Source organism: Lampetra fluviatilis, chromosome 15 (genome assembly GCF_964198595.1).
Source record: "Lampetra fluviatilis chromosome 15, kcLamFluv1.1, whole genome shotgun sequence".
Classification (NCBI taxonomy): Eukaryota; Metazoa; Chordata; class Hyperoartia; order Petromyzontiformes; family Petromyzontidae; genus Lampetra; species Lampetra fluviatilis.
Window position 1 is genome coordinate 13,853,385 of NC_136289.1, and position 18,458 is coordinate 13,871,842.

At 54.8% G+C, this 18,458-nt stretch overlaps 1 protein-coding gene across 3 annotated transcripts; it reads left to right on the forward strand.

Moving 5' to 3' along the window:
• Positions 1-490: 490 nt before the first annotated feature.
• REV1 (REV1 DNA directed polymerase) lies at positions 491-18,059 on the forward strand. 3 transcript variants are annotated; one of them, XM_078863319.1, is made up of 23 exons: positions 491-542; positions 1,950-2,085; positions 3,350-3,476; positions 4,012-4,183; positions 4,998-5,165; positions 5,351-6,108; positions 6,570-6,653; positions 7,560-7,670; positions 7,776-7,914; positions 8,380-8,508; positions 8,742-8,896; positions 9,107-9,226; positions 9,735-9,955; positions 10,378-10,550; positions 11,065-11,167; positions 11,697-11,865; positions 12,191-12,357; positions 12,860-13,183; positions 13,873-13,993; positions 14,808-15,058; positions 15,545-15,695; positions 16,539-16,647; positions 17,475-18,059. In XM_078863319.1, exons 2-23 carry the CDS (start codon positions 2,023-2,025, stop codon positions 17,581-17,583), a joined length of 3,924 nt encoding a protein of 1,307 aa, XP_078719445.1. In that variant the 5' UTR covers positions 491-542; positions 1,950-2,022; the 3' UTR covers positions 17,584-18,059. The 3 variants fall into 3 exon arrangements, with proteins under 3 accessions (XP_078719445.1, XP_078719448.1, XP_078719446.1); XM_078863322.1 differs by having other exon boundaries at positions 15,548-15,695; XM_078863320.1 differs by having other exon boundaries at positions 503-542; positions 1,947-2,085.
• The last annotated feature ends 399 nt before the right edge of the window (positions 18,060-18,458 follow it).

An 18,458-nucleotide genomic window follows, 5' to 3' on the forward strand; every position in this document is an offset into this window, starting at 1 on the left:
TGACGATTCGGGTTACATTTGATGGAAATTCACGTTTTAAGTGTTCATTCGAGATGTAAAGATTCACCGCTCACTACGGGCTGGTGGGAGGGGGGGGCGAATTCAACGAATTGTCGTGAGTCATGCACGGATTGCACGGCCTCGCGCGGCTCTAACGAATCGGTCGTTTTCGTGTTGAGGATAGCGACCTCTGGCGGCTGCAGGAATAATCGGAGGAAACAAACGAAGCACCGCGGTGCGAGCAGCTCGCCCTCGGGACCGCGACGCGTCCCAGGGGCCCTCGCGAGAGACGGCGGAGGCCTCCAGCCACCAACCACGTGGGCCAGGTCAATCTGCCGGCCACGTGCAACGCGCGCGCAGTCCACCCACGTGGGCGCAGCTTCCGCGTGACGTCATGTCCTCGATGCCGCGCGGATGCGCGCGTCACAGGTTACGATGCGCAACCCCGTGACGTCAGCTCGCGGAGGGCGACCGTGACGTCACTGTGACACGTGCGGAAGTGGCGTGAGCTGGGAGGTGGTGGCGGGCGACGCTCCGTGGTTGTGAGTGCGGTCAACTGCTGTTGTTGTTGCTGCTGTTGTTGTTGCTGCTGTTGTTGCTGCTGCTGTTGTTACTGTTGCTGCTGTTGTTGTTGCTATTGCTGCTGTTGCTGCTGTTGTTGCTGCTATTGCTGCTGTTGTTGCTGCTGCTGTTGCTGCTGTTGCTGCTGTTGTTGCTGCTGCTGTTGCTGCTGTTGTTGCTGTTGTTGCTGCTATTGCTGCTGTTGCTGCTGTTGTTGCTGCTATTGCTGCTGTTGCTGCTGTTGTTGCTGCTATTGCTGCTGTTGTTGTTGCTGCTGTTGTTGCTGTTACTGTTGTTGTTGCTGCTACTGTTGCTGCTGTTGTTGCTGTTATTGTTGCTTCTGCTACTGTTGCTGCTGCTACTGTTGTTGCTGCTGCTACTGTTGTTATTGCTACTGCTGCTGTTGTTGCTGCTGCTACTCCTGCTACTGTTGTTGTTGTTGTTGCTGTTGTTGCTGCTGCTACTGTTGTTGCTGCTGCTACTGTTGTTGCTGTTGTTGCTGCTACTGTTGTTGCTGTTGTTGCTGCTGCTACTGTTGTTGCTGCTGCTACTGTTGTTGCTGCTACTGTTGTTGTTGTTGCTGCTGCTACTGTTGTTGCTGCTACTGTTGCTACTGTTGTTGCTGCTGCTACTGTTGTTGTTGCTGTTACTGCTACTGTTGTTGCTGCTGCTGCTTCTGCTGCTGCTGCTACGAGAGCTATTTGCTGGTGTAATTGTTCACCGTGTTCGCCCGGACTGACACAACATGCATTCACGTCCACCGCTGTCAACGCAGAAATTAAATATTGAATTGCCTCTGCCAGTCTGTATTATTTGGCACCCTGGGGTACCGCCGCAAGCATCAATTGGCGCATCGGGGATTCGTGGGGCCACGAATTTCTGCCGCGGCTGCTGCCTCCTCCGCTCCCTTTAGAGGAGGAAGGGACGAGATCCGCTCTGCTTCTAAACAAACAATTGAGTGGATTTCGATTTAAAGCTTTCGTGACTGCAGGGATTCATCTTCTTGGTTCTTTCGGTAAAGTTACGTAGAAGGGAAATAATAAAATAATAAAAATAAAACATAATAAAATAATTCTCACGACGTTTCGGCCACAACGCCGAGGACGGCTGCTTGCGTTGTGGCCGAAACGTCGTGAGAATTATGTTATTATGTTTTATTTTTATTATTTTATTATTTCCCTTCTACGTGACTTTACCGAAAGAACCAAGAAAATTGAGTGGATATCAACATCTAAAATGGCATCTTTAATCTGCTGTTATTAATCCGTACGAAAGAAAATTGGCTCGTGCTGCTCTGCTCGCTCACTGCTCGCCCCCCCCTCCTCCCCGATCGTGACCCATCACCTCCTCGGTGTGTGGGCGCCACTCTTCGTGTCTCTCGTTAGCAGTGCTCGGCGCAGACTGGCGATGCGAGACGCCGTTCTGCTGTAGCTGCTGGTGACACTGGAGCCGCGGCGGAAGATGAGTCGGCGCGGCAGGGCGAGGCGTGGCTGGAGGGGTCAGGACAACGGGTTCGAGGAATGGGTGAGCCGTGTGCCTGTGCGTTGAGCCGAGGTCAACCCGAGATCGCTTTCTCCGTCGTTCACGGTGACGGAGAGGCCGAAGAGACGGAACTACTCGCGGAACAAGCTGCGCGGAGAGAGAAAAGACCGTCCATCGCGGAGATGGAGCGATGAAATTGGCTCGGGCGCAGGAGCTAGAAGGATTTTTTATGCGTTGCGAGAGCTCGGGAGATAGCGACGGCTTGGGGAGATCTTCATCCGGTGCGTCTCACCCGGCGCGTCGTACGTCTCGAATAAGTGGATCGGGGACGTTGACACTGATAAAGAAAATGGAACAGAAGTCTGAAAATTGAGCGACGAAGCATGGACAGACGTGCTCAGATTTACATTGAGAGACACAAAAATAGAAACTACAGATGTCGTCACTGACTGTTAAGGATAGTAAGTGGGCTCGAGCAAGACTCGGTGGCTTAAAGGGAAATTGGCTGATGGGTGAGACTGGTAACAGAAAGACAGCCGAGAGAACGAATACTGCAGAGATGGAGCGATGCAATCCACTCACGACAGGTGATGGATCGTGGTATCACAGTACCATGAGAAACGGTGAGGGTTGAGACCTTCATCCGCCCCTACTGGACATCTGTTAAAAAGAGCTTCATAGCTCATCGGATTATTCCAGTATTGACTAAATTTACCCAAGAATGTCAGTGTGTAACGCGCGTGACGTCACTCCACGTCGACCAGCCCCCCTCATTAATAATCATGAACAGGTGGGGTCCTCCACATGGACCCCCCCCCATCATGTTGGGTGACGTCACTCCGTATGGAGCACCCCCCCCCCACATTAATAATCTTGAGCTGGTGACGGCACTCGACATGGGGGTAGGGGGGGGGCGCCTCCTCCCCCCTCCTCAGCGTCAACTTACAACCCGCACTACGAAGGCAGAACCCTCACGTCACGCGATCTCCGTCACGCTGTTGACACATAGAAGTAAAAAGGACGTCGTGATGAACAAGGGATTATAAACTTTAAATGAAATAGGTCTGTGTCACCACGGCCTTACAAATTGCACACGCATTGATGCAATGAATATCACGTCGCGATCTGCTTTTCGCTTGCAAGTTTCAGATTTACTGCAATACACCCGTTCCTTAGACGGGCAAAAGGCTAGTAAATAAATATTCTGATAACACACGATGACGACAATGATATGACAACTGCCTGAACACTCGAGCATTGCTGCAGCGCTCCTGACACGAGCGCTGGCTGTGCCGTGGTTGCGCAGGGGGGCTACATGGCATCCAAGGTGCAGAAACTGGAGAAGCAGTTGAACTCGGACAATGCAGCTGCGGGAGCAGACGATCAGCCGGCGATCTTCCAGGGGATCGCCATCCACGTCAACGGCTTCACCGGTACCTGCCACACATCCGCCACACGCGTCCGCGTAGACGGCTCGCGTCCGTTCATTTACGCACACGCCCATCGGGCATTTACACAGCACACACACACAAAAAGACACAAAGATCCCCCGTATAGCCTTAACAGACTGTTGGGGCAAGTGCTGTTAGCGAGCACCTATGAAGGCCTGCACGGCACACGAGGGCGTGGGTGGCCAACACCACGCCCGGCCGCCTTTCTCTCCCTAGTGGCGATATTTACGCATCACACCAGGTAATCATATCTGGCTGAGTCGACCTAAGGGAGGCCCATGACCGGTTCAGATAATTAATCTTCACTGGGTGTCGACCGTGAGCGGGAATCGAACTCGAGCAGCTGGGTTTATAGCGCAGCGTGCTAACCGTACACACACGCACCCATACCCACCCGCGTGGCACATGATTGTAATTCACCACGCCCGTTGGCGCGTCTTGGCGAAGGCGGCGATCGATAGAATAGACGTGGGAGCGTAGGAGTACAGCACGAGGAACGGTTGCACCGCACCCACAGACCCGCCGGCGATCGAGCTGCGGCGGCTGGTGCTGCAGCGCGGCGGGCACTTCCACACGTACTACTCGCGCTGGAGCACCACGCACATCATCGCCACCAACCTCCCCGACAACAAGGTGCGCGGCCTGCAACCCGACCAGAAGGTGGTGCAGCCCCAGTGGATCACCGACAGGTGAGCACCTCCCGCCCGGCGGCTCGAGGCCCCCAGCTGCTGCCTGCACCCCCCCCCACCTTGACCTGCCTCCCCCTCCCCTATTCTCCACCACCAACTGCATCCCCCACAGCATTGTGGCCTCAACTGATGGCCGGTGGGTTTAGTGTGGCCCGAGATGGCTACTGGAGTTGCCTCGTTGAAATTGCTATGGCAGGGATCAGACCATCGGCCACTGTTGGCCTGCAGCTACGAGTGTTTCTCTTCTGGCAGTTAAACCTGCATGGGAGTTATGATTCATGTATTGGCATGATTCAGGATCGCGATTCGATTCAAGATTTGATTGTGGCCACGATGAAGGTTCACTTACAACGTACAGTGTTCGAAAAACATAGATTCTTAGGCACACGATTCAGTACATGTGTAGTAACATGGAATGGGTCACTATGGCGCGTAGAGAAGGGGATAGGCCGGAGAAAGGGATGTGGGGCACAGGTGACGGAGGGGGGAAGGTGATGTAAAGCCCGGTAACCTTCTAGAAGGTTCATGAAGGGGGGCGTGGCCGAGGAGTCTTCGTCACCGTCTTCACCTCCTCAGCGTTGTTGGTCAGGCAGCCTGTTGGCTGTCCTGACCATCGTGGAGTTACTCCCTGTACCTGTGAAGGCTGTAATTAATCGAGTGCCTCCAACTCTTAGTGTCTCCGAGTAACTCACTACACAGGTGAACAGAATTGATAATAATGGCATAGATGCATCAATACACTCCTAGGGATCTGAGTACTCCCCGTTTTCGAGGGGATAATACGCTAAGGTCCGCACTGCCACCTCCCGCTCAGCATCGCCGCGGGGAGGCTCCTGCCGCACGTGCCGTACCTGCTCCACTCGGGCCGCTCGCGGTTCCAGCGCTGCCTCAACTTCACGGCCATCAGGCCGGCCGAGTCTGGCCACCATGACGGCGGCGACAGCGGCGACAGCGGCGGCGGAGTTCACCCTCGCGACAACAGGTGAGGCATGGTGACGATGGCGGTTGTGTCCAGCATGGGTTGGTGAAGGCAGGGAACCGTAAAAGGTACAGTACAACAATGAATCCTAAGTAGTAATGAAAAGTCCCTTGTTGATGCTTGAGTGAAAATGTTTTGTTGGAGTTTGTGGTTTTGTTGTTGTTGTTGCTTCGTCTGTTCGGCTGCAGCGCGAGCACCAGCACTGACGACATCCCCAGGAGAGTCCCATCACCAGAGCTGGAGGAGCCGTGCCCAGACCCGGAGACCGGCTCCCAGCCCTGCGGCACCAACCAAGTCCAGCGTCGCCACGAGGGTTCATCAGCTCAGCGGGAGGAGACCGGCGCCGCTGAGAGAGAGCCCGGCACGGGGGACACGGAGGGACCGGGCGACCTCGCCGAAACATCGCTCGCGGAGTTCGCGACGGCGCTGTGGACCGACGATGACGACGGCACAAACGAGATGGGCAGCGGTGACAGCAGCGCCAGTGTAGGCCCCGGCGCGTGGGACGACGTGACGGACCCCTCCTACCGCCCGAGGCCGTCCACCTCCGCCGTTACCAGCAGTGCGAGTACCAGCGCCGAACGAGCGCCCAGGAGAGTCCGTTCACCGGACGCGAGCGCCGGCGTGGGTACCGGCGAGCGGGGCGGCCTAGCGGAAACTTCCGACTCGCCGGCGCCGTCCACATCCGGCGGCGACGCCAGCGGCGGTGTCGCCAAGGCGCCGTCGTCGCTGCGGTCGATGCGCGCGACCAACGACTCGGGCTTCATCGCCGAGTACTACTCGCACTCGCGGCTGCACCACATCGCCACGTGGAGGTCGGAGCTGGCAGCCATGGTGGCCGAGATGCACCGCACGAGCGACGGGTCGTCCTTCCCCGGCAGGGAGCGCCTGCGGGCACAGACGACGGAGAAGGGAGCGACGCGGGCTGCGGCCACCGCAGCGCCAGGTGCGAGGATCGTCATCGCGCGTCAGCTTGGGTTGAGCGTCGGGCAGAGCAGAGGCGGGGTTACCGTTGAGGGAGCGTGTGGACTTGCCGTCTAGGGGTCTAGGGGTGTCGCATTGTGTCACATTGCAATGATGATTTATCAATCTGTTTCGAATTATTTTGCACGGAGGTGTTCACGGGCACTTGCAATCCAAGTGTATCATTCATTGGGGCGGCCAAACATCCAAATGCAGGACCCTCCTGTAAAACAGTGGAGGCTCAGCATGGCGTTGCTGGATACATTAATAAATTATGAAGCTAGAAGGTGCGCAGAGAATCGCAGTGATATGCATGCTCGGAATTGCACCATGAGACAGAAAAAGAAACACATGGAACAGCGAACAGATACAAAATAGAGACATCGTATATTGAAGAATACCAACAAAAACTCAACACATTCGTTTTTTGGAACTCTGCCGCAGGTGGAAGCTCACCCGTGATCATGCACGTGGACATGGACTGCTTTTTCGTGTCCGTGGGAATCCGTGACCGCCCGGACCTCAAAGGTCGGTGTCTCGTGACGTCTTCGGCCCCCCGATGACATTCTGGGGGGAACCCGTTTGTTCGTATTCAGCAGAAATGACAGAGATTGTACAGAGGGCACCCCAAGAGTTCTCTTAATCTTACATTTAATGAAATGGACAAATTAACTTCATGGCGGTACCCCGGGGTACCATAGTACCACGGCTCTCGCATAATGTCCGTGATGCAGTAATTTTTAGTCTGTTGATGGTCGGCAACGCGGCAATCGACTCATCTCCACGAGCTGTACACGATGCACCGCTACGGTGCATACCGCGAGCGTTCAGGGTTTCACGCAATCGCCCTCGCTGCATTTCGACATCGTGGAGTAGCACTGATTTCGGATTGATTGGTACCCCAGTCGCGGAATTAAGTACACCCCTGGAAAAAATAGTGTCCCAGAAATAAAATATTTAATTGCCTCGGCCAGTTTGTATTATTTGATACCCCGCGGTACCGCCATAAGGATCAAATATTAAAACAAGACACATACATAAAAACTTTGTTTATTATCTCTTGTAGATATATCTCTACATATACCTGAGCGGTGAGTTCTAGGCTGTGCAAGATGAGTTTGAAGCAATGATCATGTAAAAAATCCTTTTAAAAACTCTTTTCGCTCTCGTGTTCGAGTGCTCTAGACAATTGCTTGACCACAAATCAAACGGCTGTCGTCGCGTTAACAAAGCTTTGAAGCCATGTCGGGCAGCCCATGACCTGCAGCATAGGTGCAGATTATCATCTCTTAATAGTAATACCGCCACACTCCACCACATGGGCCTGAGTGTACTGTGCAAATTGGGGCTTATCTGTTCATCTCGTGTGAACTCCCTGTGACGTGCGCATGTGTGTGCGCATGCGTGTGTGTGCATCCTCCGTCCACGCTGCAGGGAAACCCGTGGCGGTGACGCACACGCAGGGCAGGGGACCCCAGCGGCCTCGCCCGGGCGCCGACCCGCACTACGAAATGCAGTACTACGAACGCAAGCTCCGCGCAGCCGGTACCGCAGCCGCCCCCACCTTCACCGCACATTGCACACGGCGAGTGAGCGAGTGACCGGGCGGTGACCGCCGGTGACCGTCGGACTTCTTGCTGTGCGTTACAGGTGGAGCGAAGGCTGGCGGTGAGGATAGGGGGAAGACTGACGGCAGAGGAGAAGGAGGAGGGGGAGGTGGGAGCCGAGTGGCGTCCGACACGGCCGCCATGTCCATGGCGGAGATCGCATCCTGCAGCTACGAGGCCCGGTACCAGAGCCGCACGCCCACAGATGCAGTCGCCATACGGACACAAATGGTATTGCGTGGAACATGCTAACGTGTTTGCAGGACTCCCTCGGTCGTGAGGGTTGGCTGCTAATATTTCAAAATGCTGGCCATTGCGGATTGATCACTTGGGGCTGGAAAGGGCTCAGAGCCGGTTCAGATATCACTTGCCACCATTGTTGGCAGTGGCCGGGAATGGAATGCATGTCGCCGTGTATGTATGTTGAACTTCTTTCGCACCGTACGTAGCCAACTGTGCTAATCGGAGGTACGATAACCGCAGACCCACTGCTTTTAATTACGAACATGAATTGGATTTGAATTCACAAATGCAATTGTAGGACTGTGCACCTCAAGCCACCCCGGCTGTATGGATGACAGCGCAATAAATTATCATAAAACGGTTTAATGTGGACGCGGCCCCACCTTCACTTTCCTTCTGTCCAGGCGCGCCGGCGTGAAGAACGGCATGTTTTTTGGCCGAGCCAAGCTGCTGTGCCCCGACCTGCAGACGGTTCCCTACGACTTTGACGGCTACCGCGAGGTGGCACAGGCGCTGTACGAGACCCTCGCCAGGTGAGTGCCCACACCTCGTCCAGCCCCGCTGCGCCACCCGGTCACGCCCGCACCGTCGGGAAAATGGCTCGTGCCCAAACGGTCCGGCGAGCCAGCCGGAAACGCACGCGTTAATGACACGTACGCGTCTCCACCTGTCACAACCTATCTCTCCCTCTCTCCTTGTGTCTCCCCCCTGTCTCCACGCGTCTCCCCCTGTCTCCACGTACTTCCGCTCGCCCGTCTCCCTGCAGCTTCACGAACGAGGTGGAGGCGCTGAGCTGCGACGAGGCCATGCTGGACGTCACGGCCGTGCTGGCCGACACTGGCGCCGGCCCCGAGGAGCTGGCGAGCGCCATCCGCGCCGAGGTGTTCGCCCGCACGCGCTGTTGCGCCTCCGTGGGCATGGGTGAGAGCGTGCACGCCTTCGCGAGCGTGCACGCCTGCGTTGCGCGTGCACCTGAATGCGCACACACAGACACACGTGTGCACATGCCCCCTGTGCGCACACGGCTGTGGCTTATCTTCCGAGATCTTACGATATCGGGGGGCACTCCGGGTGCCATATACTTTGATCTATATTGGTGTTGACTTGTATCTTTGTCTCGATGCCGCCAAGGGTCCAACATGCTGCTGGCTCGGCTGGCCACGCGCAAGGCCAAGCCTGACGGGCAGTTTCACCTTCGGCTGGAGGTCGTGGAGGAGTTCATGAGGTCCCAGCCCGTGAGCTGCCTGCCAGGTGCGTGCTTGCGTGTGGAGCCTGACGGGCGGAGGTACCCGGGGATCGGAGCAAGCATTGCCGAGCGTTTGGCACTCAATGTGGTGAACACTCAAGGGGCCTGATTCACGAGTTAGCAGAATTGCCTCACTGTTAAACATTCACCACCACTCTACGGACACTCACCACTCACCTGTTTGTACATGCACATCTCCTCAACGGCACACGATTATCCGTTGTATGGTCTTTAAATATGACCACGTCACTTGCAGAGATACTGACAGTGGTCGAGTGAATAAGAAGTACCAGAGATAGGATTAGGGCCTTGGAGGTTAGTGATTAGGTTAGGGTTAGGTAATGGTCAGAGATTGGGGTAGAGTGGGGTGATGAATCGGGTTGGAATTGGGGATAGAGTCGGAGTTTGTGATCGTGTCGGGACTACCGATTGCCAGCAGCACCCCCTGGCGTTCGATGCTGTCCATCTCCCCACCAGTCACCCTTCATCCCTAACCCCTCCACCCCCGTGAAGGCGTGGGGCGTTCGCTGGAGCAGCGGCTGGCGTCGCTGGGCGCGAGGACGTGCGGGGAGCTGCAGGCGCTGCCCCTCTCCGCCCTGCAGCGGGAGCTGGGCCCCCGCACCGGCCTCTCGCTGCACCGCGCCTGTCGCGGGCAGGATGGCCGCGTCCTGCAGCCGCAGCGCGAGAGGAAGTCCGTCTCCGCCGAGATCAACTACGGCATCCGATTCCAGCAGGTGCGCCGAGCGGAGCGCCACGGTGCCAAGTGGCGCCACTCGGAAACATTGTTCAGGAGCCGATCGTTAGCGCTGCCCCGATCCGTCATTCCAGCGTTACCCGTCCTTGTTAATGGGCACGACTTAGCCATGCCACGCCCGTTAACTCACCCATGGCCGTCCCCGTGGGTCACAATAAAAATATTGTGATTGGCAGCGGCAGTGCTTCTCACTGCAACGCCAGCAAGTCAATGCAGAGTTGCGTCAGTCAAACAGCAGTACCAGTACGATCATGTGACCTTTAAGCCTCTCGCTCCGAGTTTTAATTTCGGAGGGTCATAAATCATCGCGTGCCAAGTCGTTACATCACTCCGAAACAGAGTACCGAAGCTGGCACGGGCGCCGGTTCCTGACACCCGGCCTGTGTCCCCGTCGTGCCGTAGCCGGAGGATGCGGAGGCGTTCCTGCAGCAGCTCTCGGAGGAGCTGCAGCGCCGGCTGCGCGCTGCGGCGGTGCGGGGGAGGAGGCTCACGCTCAAGGTGATGGTGCGCAAGGCCGGCGCGCCCGTGGAGACCGCCAAGTTCGGCGGGCACGGCGTCTGCGACAACGCGTCCAGGTGATCGGTGGCGGCGCGGCGGCGCGACCTCCGGTGGTTGGCGTGGCGACCTGAAGCCTCGATGTGCTTCTCCCTGAGAGTTCGGATATTTGTCCCGCCCCATGAGATCGTACATCAAAAGACATTTTGTCAAGCGCCGCAATCTGCAGCCTATAACAACACAACATGCACGGTCGGTTTTCCCATCCAAGCACTATTCAGGCTTAAGCTTGCTTCACCTCTGAGATCTGATGAAATTGGGTGCATTCTGGGTGCTTTAGTCATCGGCCGTAAATTGGCATAGGCTAAAGATCATAGGCCATACATAGCTCATCTTCAAGACAATTAGTCTCTGATTCTTTCTGATCAGAATGAGCCCTTTCTCGACTGTGTGGAACGAAAACTGCTCGAGTAAGAGCTGTGACCGTCAGACACTGACACACAAACGAGGATGGTTATAATGAAGTTCAGTGCGGCGGCACGGCCATTCATGCCGTGGCTCGTTTCCGGTCACGCGTCCCGATTTTGTCGGCAGGAGCATCGCGCTGGAGCAAGCGACGGACAGCGCCGCGGTCGTGGCGAGGGAGGCGATCTCACTGTACAGGCAGCTGAGAGTCAACGCGGCCGACATGAGAGGGGTGAGGCAAAAGGAGCGACCCCGCCCCCGTCTAGCCGACACATGCCGTTGGCGAGCACCTATGAAGGCCGCCATGGTGCTGTGTGGAGCCTTGCTTGGCAACCTTTGTCCTATTTGCTGTGATTTGCAATTCATGTTATTGGGCAACCGTTAGACCAGTTTGTCCTGTTTTCAATGGGGTAAGTCGCTACAAGCAAAACAACTTTATAATCAAGGTTCGGTCATATTGGATCATCCTTCCGAGAGTTATTGTGCCCCCATTACGGACAGACTAATGGACAGTGCTAAAGCATAAATGCCATCAACCTCACTTTGAGGAAAGCGTTACTAATTGCTCCTTGAATAGAATTGCGACACTTCATCAAATCGCCGGGAAGAAAATGTTGTTGCAGGGCCGCTTGCTTACGTATCTGTGAAATGAGAGCCGCATTTGATTTTAGTTTTGCGTCTTCCTGTAACAAAATGGCTTCTGCTGCCCCGCCCCCACCACCCTCCGCGTACGTCACCCCCTGTCGTTCGGCGCGGCTCAGGTGGGGCTGCAGATGCACAACCTGGTGCCGACCGGTGGCAGCGGCGGCGGCGGTCGCGAGTCCGGGGGCGCCCTGGGCGGTGGCCGTTCTGTCGGAGGGGCGGCGGACGGACGGCCGGGTCGCTCGGTCCTCGAGCTTCTGCACGCGCGGGTCGCTAAACGCGATGACGGTGAGAGCACCGACACGGCGCCGATGCGCAGGCCTCAGTCATTCCGGGTTTGGCACGTGTTGAGTGTATCCTGTCCCATGCCAAGGGGAAAACCTAAAGCCGGAGTACCTTAAGCTGCATTCAGCATGCGTTTTGCTATTGGGAAGTTCTACGATTCCGTAAGTACATTTCAGACACTTTTAAGATCGGAGAAATCATTATAAGGCCGGTCGTCAATTTCCCAACAACTGAAGGATCTAGCGGAAGAAAGCAATGGCGAGGTGTGATGGCATTTGTGGCGTGGGCTGCGACCTCTCGACCTTGACTACATTGTGGTCACATTTAGAAACGAGGGACGCGAGGGACGCCGTGTCGCCCGGGGCGGTGAGCTCCACGCCGGCGGCAGGACGGGACGCGCCGGGCCCTTGTGGCTCACGGCCGGCAGGCGCCTCGCAGACGCCGCCACGGTCCGTGCTGCTCGACATCAGCATCGAAATCCCGTCCCCGTCACAGGTACGAGGAAGGACGCCGCCGGCCACTGTGAAAAATCAATGGACAGAGGAGTGGCTGGGTGGATCGGGGGTCAGACCACTGAGTCTGCACCGCTGAGATCCTGGGTTCGAATCCAAGTGGCTGCCTCTGCTTAAACCGGTTTCTCAAGCGTAGTTAGTTGATGGTCCCGAAGTGATCATATAAAATTGAGTTCTGGACTTAATTTAGCAAAACTCCAGCTCTTGAGGGTTAAACAGAAATGGATTCAACTGCTATGTGATGACCATTACTGCTCATGGCAGGGTGAGTACGAAAGTGCTGCTCCAACAGTATATGCACCAGAGGTCGCTTGAAAGGATCTCGGAAGTAGCTCTGTGGTACCCTCTCCCATGGGCCTCACCTGGTGAGTGTTCTAGTTGTATGTAATGCGAAGGGAAGTTTTTCTCTGCTCGAGTTCTGGACTCTTCGTCTCGTGACGAGCCTCGGTCTGACCGCGGACTCCACCGGGTCGCGCACCGCTCAGATCGACCCCAGCGTCCTGGCGGAGCTCCCTCGCGAGCTGCGGGCCCAGATCGAGAGGGGCGTCGAGGTCAAGGGGCGGCAGCGGCAGGAGGGCCCACGGGAGGCGGGCGGCGAGCAGCCGCCGCGGGCCTCCACGTCGGCGTCGGGGCCGCGAGCCACCGTCGCGGAGAAGGCCACGGCGGCGAGCTGCTCTTCCCGAGAGAGCGCGACGGAAGCTCTCCCGGAGCGGAGTTCAGGTGGCGCTGCGGGGACGAGTGAGCAGAGCCGGAGGGGTCGAGGACACACGGACAGCGCCAACATCACGGCTCTGCCGGCCTTCTCGCAAGTGAGAAGCGGCCTCTCTCACTGCTTTTAAGATCAGCTGCAGAGTTAAAGCATGGACCCGAGGCTCGATTGTCGTGCTCAATTAGGTGTTTGCAGTCAAGGTTTTGTTTCATCATTTCTGTGCTCACAAATTGTTTATGTTTAAAGTAAAGTAAGGTTTAATGTATTTATCGAGGAAAGGCTTACTCAAGTGTTTTCCGATGGGAGGTTTGGCCACCAAAACACCACCACACTCACGATGGGATAACGCACAAAGCTCCACACATCATTGCAATAAAATCTGAAGGTGTCTGATGCAACAGATTTAGCACGAATTTGACTGCATCACTTCCCATAAACACTCCAGCTGTTACTATGCACGTGCTATTCTAATCTCCACAAGTTATTTCCAGATATTTCCTAGACCATGATACCAATTTCAATGTGGAGACATTTGTAGTCTATGTGATCGATCATTTGTATCAATATATCTGAAGTTTGACCAAATAATTTATCAAATTCGCCTTATTGGCCATGGTGCTTTTTATCCACTCTACTTTTTACAATAACCCAAGCATGTGGCATGATCTCCTGTCAAAATCATACAATGGATAGGCTTATCATTGTGGATGAGTGTGTGGGTGGAGCCGTTGTGCTTGAATGGACTTCCCACGAGTTTGCTTGAATCATGATGCTTGCTGCGTCCAACAGGTCGACCCAACAGTGTTTGCAGCCTTGCCCGAGGAGCTGCAGCAGGAGCTGAGAGACGCCTTTGCCCAACAGGGCCGGCACACAGCAGGAAACTCAGGCCCTGGTGCCACCGCAGGCCCCAGTACGTACAGCAGGGGGCCCTATCTCCCATGGCACGCCGCGCAGCTCGCCACGAGACGGAGCTCGCCATACGACAGGGCGTGCACCGCAATGCCCCGCAACGCCATGGTTATGCAACACCACTTAGCCAAGGCATACCACGCCATGCCGTGTTGCGTCACACCACGTAGCGCACCGCACATGTGCCACACACACACACCTCGCCACACATTCTAGTGCACGCATTGTCCATCTCAGAATCCCTGTGTAGGGAACTACACAGGGATTTAATAAAATACACGTTTTAAACACAGGTGGCCGGATGTCTAACATCTGGAGAGGAAGGGACTGATGGCAAGTGGTAGCTCATTAAGGGCGGGGAGAGAGATATAAACAGGGAGCGTCAACGACGGTCAGAGAACCTGTTCAGGGACTAATTGATGACCAGATGTGGACGACATCGGGGGCCGACTGTTCGAGAACTAACTTGGTGGAAACCATCGGGGCTGAAGACAGCCGTAGTTATCATGAGCATGGCGCTTGTTACACTCGGAACTGTAAATAGGTTAAGTCAGAAATAAAGGTCTACTTCCACAAAAATGGATGTCTCCAAGGAGCTTCTTTACATCTGTTAGGATCACATTAAAACTCGCCCAATATTTCAGCATGGTAAATCACCCACAGAAGAATCGCGATTCCTGCAGGAATCACCCACGATGCAATTGTATTAATCGAATATGATTAATGGCCCGGATCGAACGTAAACGTTGGAAAGCGTTTGACGTTTCCTGCAAGCAACGAACGCGCACACTCCCTTGTGCGTTGACCTCCACCAGGCGAAAAGAGAGCCGTGCAGCCGAGGCGCGGCAGGGGAGGAGGCAGAGGTCGCCGAGGACGACCCGGCAAGCAGCCGGATGGCAGCGTGGCGAGGAGAGGAGGCCGAGGCAGCCCGGGCAAGAGAGGCCGAGGCAGCCCGGGAAAGTGGCCGGTATCTGCCCACCTGGATACTGGTTTGAAGACCGGCTCTCTGGAGCCTGAAGCGGCGGCCAGAACCGCGGAAGAGAAAGCGCTCGAAGTAACCGGCGAGGTACGGGCGCCACTGCCGTCGCTACGCTATCCCAAGAGCTATGCAGCTCATCGGATTCCTCCAGTCTAAATAATGCACCGTTCGTATTTTCATTCACAATCTCTCGAGTGCCGGTCCCTGTTGAAGGCGGCGCCCTCCGTGGACGCTGGACTCTGCTGAACGTCCGTCAAGAGTTGAAAGTAAAATGTTGGGGATGTAGAGCGCTCTTTTTACGGACCGTCAACTATGGAACTCACTTCTCAATCTAAGCAGGGAATCATTCTTTCTGTGCTTTCAATGTGCAGCATCACCAATCTCACATGTTCTTATGCTTATTGATATTTAACCCTGTTAAATGCATATTTCCCCCTCTTAAAAAACTTCCAACAATATTAACATTGTAGTCTTCGAGGTGAGTAATCTTTTAGTGTACATTACTTTAGCATGTTGTGAAACGTGCTATACAAGCTAACGTTGTGATGAGTATTGTTGCTGTTGTGTGTGCAGCAGCCTGGAGCCCAGGGCGATCACGTGGAGCCACGGGGAGATGCGTCCCTCGCAGGGCCCCTTGTGGGACCCCCGCGAGCCAGCCTGGCCGGCTCCACAGAGCTGCACGAAGTCAAGGCCTTGCTCAGGGATTGGGTGCATAGCTCTGAAGGTGAGCGCATCAAAAGTTTTAAATGTTTGGAAACTGCTAAGTTTTTTTTTTTACTTAGGCTTCGTTAAAATCTTAAGTTTTAAACCCTCCAGCCGAAAGCCAATTTATAAAAGCGTCACGTAAATCAAACGTACCAAATGTATAACTGCTTCGGCAGCACCACTGGTGTGTTTTTGTTGGAGAGTAATCTCACAATATCTCGATCATCAGTTCAGATCTCTCTCTCACTCGAGATCTAAGCTCCTGTTAACAACCTGATGATGCTGGATGTAATCTCCAGCGAAACGTCTCGCCGATTTGGATGTTGTGAGATTACTCTGCAACAACAGATCTCAAGTGAGATTTGAGCTCCTGGAAACCCACGCTCTTAAGTTTGGAAGTCCATGCAGTATGTTCCTTGCCAAGAATGGTCATTGTGGGGCAGGAATCAATAGTGACAGCCAATACGAACGGTTAGCCGCCTCAGTTTAAAAAAAATCCGGACATATCACGGGAAGATCTCACAATATCGGAAGAGGGGAGAACTGCACGTGGATGTATTGCTCAAGCATTTACACGACTGACAAATCCACGAGTTTTAATGTCATGGGGGAAAACTTACCAGGAAATCTACCTCAAAAAGAAGACATCCGGGGAAAACCAGGACACGTGGCAATCAGATTAAGGATTTCATATTTCCACTTTACATTTAACAAAACCATGCTCCAAATCCAATATTGTACAAAAAAGTGCAGCCCAACTCTTCCCTGGCCTGGACTTGGTGCGAACCTGGAACTGTGAATCGTGACCTGTGGTGTGACCCCCCCCCCCATCCCCGTGCGTCATCACGGCCCCCCCCCCCAGCCCCGCCGGAGCAGGAAGACGCTGTGCAGGTTACCAACTACCTCCAGCAGCTGCTGCTGCACCAGCGCGACCTGGAGTCGCTCTACCTCGTCGTCCGCTACATCAAACGGTGGGGGGCAAGTTCGGGAGGGACACGGTGGAACGTGGGGGCGCGGTGGGGCATGTTGGGGCGCGGTGGGGCATGGTGGGGCATGTGGGGCATGTGGGGGCACGGTGGGGCATGTGGGGGCACGGTGGGGCATGTGGGGGCACGGTGGGGCATGTGGGGGCATGTGGGGGCACGGTGGGGCATGTGGGGGCACGGTGGGGCATGTGGGGGCGTGGTGGGGCATGTGGGGGCACGGTGGGGCATGTGGGGGCACGGTGAGGCATGGTGGGGCATGTGGGGGCACGGTGGGGCATGTGGGGGCGCGGTGGGGCATGTGGGGGCACGGTGGGGCATGTGGGGGCGCGGTGGGGCATGTGGGGGCGCGGTGGGGCATGTGGGGGCGCGGTGGGGCATGTGGGGGCGCGGTGGGGCATGTGGGGGCGCGGTGGGGCATGTGAGGGCGCGGTGGGGCATGTGAGGGCGCGGTGGGGCATGTGGGGGCGCGGTGGGGCATGTGGGGGCACGGTGGGACACTCGGTCACGGTGAGGACACGCAGGAAGACTCGTTCACTGTTGGGCAAGCTCGACTGCTCTGCCACTGCCCTAGGTCTTCCCAAAATGCTGTGCGTTTTGTACAACGACCACTGGCAGTTCTATGCAATGATGTGGCCAATGTGAAGACTTGATAGTTTACAGTAAAAAAAGTCCATGTTTATAAATGGAGCTGTGACTTTGTTGATATTTCCTCTGCAACAACATTGCCCTGTGTTTTCCTCTGTGGTCCTACTCGACTCAACCCCATTCCCATGTTTATTCTCATCCCACCGTGGTCCCCGCTCTCCCATTAGGCTCACGGAAGGTGCCCGCGATGCCGCGTGGCACACCACGTTCGAGTTCATCCTCGACAGCGTCCAGGCCTTGCTGAAGCGCACGTATGGCAGCACTCTCAAGCTGTGACGCACGACACTTTGCCGGCCGTGTGCGTCAAGCGACACTGGGTAACGTGAGCTACCTCCAAATAAACACAACACGTGGCCACTACAACGCAAAACACCACTCAACACCGACTCATTTCTAAGCTCAACACATTACGCACGACACGGCTAACAATGGCTCACCAAGAATCTTAACCATGTTTGCAGTATAGCAAGTAAATAAATAACAATTTGAAGCCCTCTGTTAATATTTTAAATGTATCTGGCTGCCAACGGAGCATTGCGCAGGCTCTTGGTGGTGTGCACGAGGTCACTGCGGTGCTGTAATGACTTTGAGCGACGAGAACTTGTTAGGTTCGCATCGAGAGGCGGTGGCTTGTGAAGGCCTTCATCCAACCGTGGATAGACCATGGCTAACGATGGTATTCACTTTGGTTCTAGATTTGAAGCTTTCGTGACTGCAAGGATTCATATTCTTAGGTTTTTTCGGTAAAGTCACATAGGTAAAAAATTAAAATTAATGTTTAAAATTAATGTTTTACCTACGTGACTTTACCGAAAAAACCTAAGAATATTCACTTTGGCTTTGTTTAGAGAGTACGCATTAAATGTACAACTCATTATTGATCCACTCCTTTATGACACAAGCCGCTTGTTGCAAGAGTGATGTATAGACACATTATCCAATACATTTAGTTGATGGTAATTGCTAATATAAATTCTAATTATGTTCTAGAAGGGCCGAAAGGCTAACATTTGGTACAAATGTAATCAAGACTAAGCGCTTCATTTCAAACTAGAATTTTTTTTATTAAAAACCAGGGTCGAATTAAAGGTTTTCAATGGAATCCCAGTATTAAGCACTTTAACCTTTTTCACTGATGGAACAGTTTTTTC

Bases quoted from the DNA above. Each gene is read 5' to 3' on its own strand.
- REV1 (XM_078863319.1), top strand. From the start codon at position 2,023: ATGAGTCGGCGCGGCAGGGCGAGGCGTGGCTGGAGGGGTCAGGACAAC. The intron at 10,551-11,064 runs GTGATCGGTGGC...TTTTGTCGGCAG, and splicing joins GTCTGCGACAACGCGTCCAG to GAGCATCGCGCTGGAGCAAG. The intron at 13,994-14,807 runs GTACGTACAGCA...GACCTCCACCAG, and splicing joins TGGTGCCACCGCAGGCCCCA to GCGAAAAGAGAGCCGTGCAG.